The 7,323-nt window shown below is 45.7% G+C and overlaps 1 protein-coding gene across 3 annotated transcripts in view; it reads right to left on the bottom strand.

Annotated features, from left to right (window-relative positions):
• The window catches only part of CRYL1 (crystallin, lambda 1), a 164,904-nt gene that overhangs the window by 40,601 nt on the left and 116,980 nt on the right, over window positions 1-7,323 (bottom strand). For all 3 annotated transcript variants that reach the window (XM_005880006.2, XM_005880007.2, XM_005880005.2), the window contains exon 5: window positions 1,351-1,545. In XM_005880006.2, coding sequence (XP_005880068.1) covers window positions 1,351-1,545 — 195 coding nt within the window. The remainder of the gene's footprint in view (window positions 1-1,350; window positions 1,546-7,323) is intronic.

Below are 7,323 nucleotides of genomic sequence, written 5' to 3'. Positions count from 1 at the left end.
CACAGATACCAGGGGGGTGAGGGCATGAGTGGGGGGGGTATGGGGGCGTTTAGGACACATATGTAATACCTTAATCAATAAAGAAAATAAATAAAAAAATAAAGAAAACAGACAAAGCAGACAAATAGTCTGCTCCACCGTCCCACCTCTCCAACCAGTGAAGGGGACAACAGAATCCTCTGTGGCTCTTCCCATGTTTTACTGTAATGTTGAGTTTTTCTTGTATCTATTATATTGTTCCCCTACTTTAGCGAGTGGAAATATTTTAAATAGCTCTCCAAAGGGTTGTTTTAAGTTTAGTGTTTCTTTCAAATATCTTACCACAAAATGAAATCCAAAGACATTCTGCAATTGCTAAGAAATTAAAACTGCAAACTTGATGGTGGGAACCACAGCACTGTCTTGCAGATATAAGACCACTAAGTGGATTTAAGCAGTGAGAACACGGAGTTGCAGCTGTTGTGTGGCAAATGCACAGGGCAGTGAGGTCAATGAGGAACTTCCAGAGTTGTGCCCAAATAACAAACAGGGAGGCAGAAGGGCCGCTGCATCCTGCATTGGGAGCTGCGGGAGTGGAGTCTTTGTCCCTGTTCCAGGCTGGGACCCACAGGCCTGCAGAAGGCTCAGACAGGAGCTGTGGGCCCAGTGCAGGTGGCAGCGCCCTCACCCACCTGAGCACAAACCCGTCCTGCACTTTGAGTCCTGGGGCACCATGTCCCCATACAAATGTGGTTGGGAGTGTGTGCAGGGAGGCCACTTCTTGGGTGACATGCAAAATCCTTTCATTAGAGGATGAGGTTAATTGTGAAAAAATAAATAATGTTCTTTTTCTACATAAGACAAACCTGTTACTAACAAGTGTAAAGATTATAATTGTTTCTTCTCAAGCTCTTGAAATAAATTGGGTTTGTTTAGAGGGCACATGTGGACTGTACTCAAAATGCAATTTTTTTCCTCTTAAAAGATAACACTGGGGGCGAGTAGTCTGAGTCTATGGGAAATGCAGTATGTCACCCGGAGACAATTATGTGGCAATCACACGTAGGAGTAGCAAACAGTCTATCATCCTGTCCTACAGCAAATGACTCCATGTAACAGCATCTTTGACACAATGAAGGTTTATCCTCATTGCCTTTTCACTGCACCTGAGAAAACAGCTGACAGGCTCCAGAAACAGCGAGGAGGCCTGAACGCTGACTCCCTGCAGCCACTGCCCCCAGGAAGCTGTTTCCCCTCTGCTTTCCCTCTTGGCTAGCAACCATCCCCAATTCCCCCCTCGCTCATCCCCTCTACCACCCTCCCTCAGACTGTCCCTACTATTGTCCCCACTGGCCACTGCAACCTGCGTACCTGCACCAGCCTCCAGGCCTCACTGATGACCGCATACTGCAGGCGATTCAGGACAAATCCATCGACCTCCTTCAGGACCCTGACCGGGGACTGTCCGATCTTCTGCATCAGGGCGTGGGTCCTGTCCACTGTCACCGGGGCTGTCTCCGGGTGGGGGACCAGCTCCACCAGAGGGACATAATACGGGGGATTCACCTTATGAGACAGGAGTGAAGACAGTCAACAGGCAGCTCCAGAGTTTGGGCATCATTCTGCAGACCCTGTTCGCTGCCTTTGTCGGATGGTCAGATGGGCAGATTCCTCTCTGGAAAGGAACCTTGGATTCAGCTCCCAATGACAGCAAACTCAAAAAACAGAGTATTAATTCACAAAGGAGAGAGAAAAAGAAGGAACTCCAGCACCGGATTACATAGTTTTGTTTAAAGAATCATGTCCAACATAAGAGTTAAAATTTGGAGGTTCATACCACCATCCTATACATTACAGCTATTCCCAAACCCCTGACCTCTAGGGGATTTTACTGCTACCAGCTGTGCGGACTTCACACCGACCCCAGCCACCTCTTCCCAGGACAGTCACCATTGGTCCTGCAATTCTGTGTCCATTAGAAATGACTGACAGCATCTTCCCAAAACTTGGCGTTTCCTTAACTTGCCCATGTTGAGTCTCAGACACCAACCTTCCCAGTCGAACCTCACCTATAAATTGCACAGCCCAGAACCACCCCCACCGCCCCCCCACAGCCTTGACCTGGGTTCAAAGTCTAGGACAGGAGGGACGGTCCTCAGGAGCAGGTCCTGATGGAAATGCTTGTCCAGCCCAGCACCAAAATATTTGGCTCTGATTTTCTTGGTTGACTTCGAGGAGCCATTCTTGAAGATTCCCAGAGAAAATTATCAGATGTCCACAGACAGCACCACTTAACACAACCCGACACCTCACGTGCTGCAGTAAACTTTCCCAGGTGCTGCTTGTAGGTGGTTTTTCCTTTATACATAGGTGAAAATTGGTAGGACCTCATGTTACCAAATAACTACAAGAAGTATCCATTTTAAAATGACTCCAACAGAAAAGGAAAAGAAAATGTATTTCTCCTAGGACACTGCCTAGAAGAGGTGGCTAGTGCAAATACAGCTATACTTTCATGGCTTCTGCTCCCAGCCTGCCCTGGTCACACTTGCTCAGCCCTCTTAAAAAGTGAGAGATGATGGCACCTGTTTTCAAAATAAATTATAAATCAATGCCTCACTTGAATCACTATCTCCTGCCTCAATCATTGAATTCTTATAAAAAACATTTCACTTCTGGCCTTTTTAAAAATCAGAATTATAGGAACTGGAACAGTGTCTGTATCAGATGAACTTTATCTCACTGTATAGCAGGGATGCTGGGCTCAGGGTCTCTTCGGTGTTCTAAGCTTCATGTAGCAAACACAGATGGAGACGAACAGTTAAAAAGCATCTTCACGAAAACTTGCTAGTTCCCTGTCTCTGTCCTCCTCGCAGGCTCTGCTCCTGCCCGTGCTCTCTCTGAGTGATGGTGTTCCAGGCTGCACCCTTTGACTCCCTCTGTGTCCAGACTCTCCAGGAGGGCTTGTCAGCTCCTAGGGCATTAGTGCCATCAAGATGCTGAGACCTCACCAGAGCGCACTTCCCACTCCAGATCCACATTTAAATTGTGCACTGGATACTTTCCCTCAGACATATCACATCCTGCCATAAATTAAACTCATGGCTCTCCACCCCAACACCTGCTCCTCTTCCTAGCTCTCCGTCTTGACAAGAACACTCAACTAGTACAACAAGAAGCATCCTTGGTCCCTGCCTCTCCCGTACCTCACCCATTTTCCATCAGTGGCAAAAGTCCTCTCAATTATATTCACATCTCTCAAAAAATCTATTCCCTCTGCTATACACTTAGCTCAGGCCATCACTTCCAACTTGGGTTCTGACACTCCTCTCTTCACTGGCCTCCTCCTGCAGGCTCAACTGTCATTGCCAGGTGACCCTTTGTAAGGTGGAGCTGTCAAATCCATAGAGACAGAAAGTACAGAAAAGAGAATGGTGCCTGCCCAGGACTCTGGGAGGGAAATTGGAAGTTGTTTAATGGAGACAGAGTTTCAGTTTTGCAAGATGAAAAGAGTTCTTGAGATGGATGGTAGTGATGGTTGCACAACAGTGTGAATGTACTTAATGTCACTGAACTAAACACTTAAAATAATTAAGGTGGTAAATGTTATGTGTATTTTATCACAATGAAGTATTTTTTAAAAATTAAAAGCAGGACTCTGGCCAGTTTGCTAAGTGGTTAGAGCATCAGCCCATGCATAGAAGGATTGTGGGTTCGATTCCCAGTCAAGGGTGGGTGTAGGTTCAATCCCTGGCCCGGGAGGGGCACCTGAGGGAGGCAACCAATCGATGTGTCTCTCACATCAATATTTCTCTCTCTCTTTCTCTCTCTCTCTCTCTAAAACCAATGGAAAAAATATCCTCCGGTGAGGATTAACAAAAATAACAAAACAACAACAAAATTAAAAGCAGGAGCCTGATCACTCCCCCTCCAGTTCAGAGTCCTGCAGCTATTCCCTAGCACCCACAATAAAAGTCATAGCTATAGGGATTGGCCCTCTGCTGTGTCCCCAACCTCAAGTTGATAGGCTGCTGGAAAAGGACCTTCAGGTGCCTGAGGGCTTGGATGGGGTCATTCTTGCCAGAGCGCCTCCTTCTATGATAAGGAAATTAATCCCTATTTCATGCTCAGAGAAGGATCCTGACAATCATGGCAGGTGCCCCTTAAATTTAACATGGTACACATGTGAGGAGAGGAAGGGAGAGGAAAGAAAAACAATATAAGTGATTCCACTAAAAAGGAAAGAATAGCTACTTCCTGAAATGTTCTTCCCTTTCTGACAGGGACATAGGACAGGCCTTCGCTGTTGGTCTATGAGGAAGATAGAGAAGTAGGCCCTCAAGAAATGGGGAAAACAAAGAAGAAAAAGAGATGATTTCTTTAAAGCAGTGGTCGCCAACCTTTCGGGCCTCATGAACCACCAGTGGACCGCGGACCACCAGTTGGCGACTGCTGCTTTAAAGGTTAAGCACACTGGTTCCTGCACTGAGTCCTGTTGGAGGCACAAGAGGAGATTGTGGCCCAAGGCTGTCTGAGAGCTCAGGTTGAGCTGAGCAGCACAGGGAGCCTTTCTCCATTCACCTTGTGAAAAGCCTTGCCCGAATCTGGAACAGAGCCGGAGGCATGTGATCAGATGATAGCACAGCCCAGACACAGAGTCCATTTATTCTCTCTGCAGCCAATTAAAGAAGTTAACCTCACAGATGAAAGGCAGGCTGTCCCTTCTCCAAAAGATCCACCCATACCCACACAGCGGGGGCACTCCTGTCCAGGTAAACTCCTCTTCTTCTTACAACATGATACAAAAACGAAGGGGTCCTTGTTCACAGCTGGTTCAGAGGATTTCATCTCTCAGTATTTTGATAATTTACATTTATCCTCCACAGAGATAAAAAGCAAAAGCAGCCCATGTGACCAGGGAGCTGGCAATCTGGAGCAGGCAGCACTGTGCAATGTGCAGGACACACAGACACATGCACTCTCCATACACAGCAAACCTAGAAATGGACCGTTCCAATGACCACCTGCATGTAGACAAGTGGGTTCAGAGGTGCAGCAGAGAAAGTGCATGCATTGGTAGGGAGTGCTGGGCGGGAGCACCCTAGGCACCTGTGCAGGCCAGCCTGATTGAATCCCAGCAGCAGCCCAGTTCCGGCCTGACTGGTACCTAGGCTAGAGCTGTGCCTTTGGGAGCTGCTCCCATCCAGGGCCGAAATCCTGTGGGCTGACATGTGTCATTCCAAGGCAGTTCCATCTATGGAGCATCTGTAACACACAGAGGAACACCAAGAGCACTGGATGCACTAATGAGGCCCCATAAGCTCCACAGGACCATCACATCCCAACTGAAATAAGGAAGGAAAAAGGGAAAACTTAATTATAAAGTGCAGCTAAAACTATTGGTGGAAACCTGGGGTGTCTTGATGGGCTGCTGACATAAAATCTAAGCACCAAGAGAGAATGCACCAAACTCCACCTTCAGACAGTCATTGGCAAACATTGCCCCAAATGGCCTCTACACCTCTACAGGGAAGACAGACAGACAGGGAAAGGCAGCAAAAAAATATCAGATAGAAAGAACGTCAGGAGATGGAGAATGGTTGTATCTTCCCTCTTGCTTCACCTGTTACTTTTCCCCTCTAAATCCCATTTCAACTACCTGGATGCTGAGAGAGCACAACCAGTGCTGAAGGCCCACTGGAAAGGTGCCCACCAAGAGAACATGTGTGATGTCAAAACTCCCTGACAGATGGCTCTTCTGTGCAAGGTGGAGACAGCAATCTTTCAGGGCATGAACAAGCTTCCTCTTCCTTTATCCTGTTTCCTGTCCAGACAGAGGATCCCACTGATGGGCACCGAGCTGAGGGCAGCGGCATGTAAGCTGACACCCTGAGCTGCTCCTGCCTGGGCAGCGTAACAGAAAACTCTGCAGCTCCTCAAAGGTTACCAATGGGCCCTGGTTAGAGCACCAGCCCGCGTACCAAAGGGTCGCACATTTGAATCTCAGTCAACAGCACGTACTTCGGTTGTAGGTTCAATCCCAGGCACTAGTAGGGGCATGTTCAGGAGGCAACCAATTGATGTGTCTCTCTCACATCAATGTTTCTCTCTCTCTCTCTTTCTCTTTCTCTCTCCCCCCCTCCCTCCCTTCTGCTCTCTCTAAAAATTAATGGAAAAAATATCCTCAGGTGAGGATTAACAAAACAAAAAAGGTTCTGGGTTCCGTAGGTACTGCCGGTCCAGCTAAGATTGAATTGTCCAAGATGCTTTTTGTCCTTTGCAGAGGTCATTGGTATGATCAAAAGGTGAATGACACCAGCACAGAAGGAAAAAGGGATAAAATTCCAAAGGTAGTTAACCTGGGTGATTTGATTTGCTTTAGTTAATGTCATTTGGGTTTAAAATAATTTATAAAAGTAATGACAGGTTAATTTTTAAACTGAGGTTTGACTGACTTTGACTCTGCAGTTTGTATGTCATTAAATAAGTAAAACTCAGCAATACTGGGATGGTATGAAGGAGAGAAATGTCATTATTAAACAGTCACTGATCGAGCACCTGGTCAGAGGCACTGGGGTGGTGGGACAGAAGAAAATGAGTAAGGTGTGGTCTCACCCATTGGTAATTTAAAATGGAATGTAGTAGAAGTCTTTTTCAATTATTTTTTATTTAAATATAGTTGGTATACTGGTTATATTAATTTCACGTGTCCAATATAGTGATTCAACATTTTCATACCTTACAATGTGATCACCCCACTAATTCTGGTAGTCATCTGTCACCATGTAACTTATCACAATATTATGAACTACATTCCCCTTCCCCTTTTTCACCCAGACCCTCACATCGAACCTTCTGGCACCCATCCCTTTAGTATCTGTTTCTATGAATTCTATTTCTGTTTTGTTTGTTCATTTGTTTTGGAATCAAATGATATTGTCTTTCTCATTTGTCAGACATATTTTACTTAGCATAATACCCTCTATTTCCATCCATTGTTGTAAATGGCAAAATTTTACTTTTTTATGGCTGAGTAATATTGCATTGTATATATGTACCACATTTTCTTTTTTTTTTTTAATTTTGTTTTTATTGCTTAAAGTATTGCAAAGAGTATTACATATGTCTCCTTTTTTCCCCCCTTGACATTCCCCCGGCCTCCCCTACCACCCCATGTCTTGTGTCCATTGGTTATGCTTATATGCATGCATACAAGTTCTTCGGTTGATCTCTTACCCACCCTCCTCCATCCCTCCCCAGCCTTCCTGCTATAGTTTGACAGTCTGTTCGATGCTGCTCTGCCTCTGTATCTATTTTTGTTCATCAGTTTATAATGGTCTTTAT

The sequence above is a fragment of the Myotis brandtii genome, unplaced genomic scaffold (genome assembly GCF_000412655.1).
Source record: "Myotis brandtii unplaced genomic scaffold, ASM41265v1 scaffold62, whole genome shotgun sequence".
NCBI lineage: Eukaryota > Metazoa > Chordata > Mammalia > Chiroptera > Vespertilionidae > Myotis > Myotis brandtii.
Note: the sequence above shows the minus strand (reverse complement) of the source record. Positions and strands in the feature narration are given on the sequence as shown.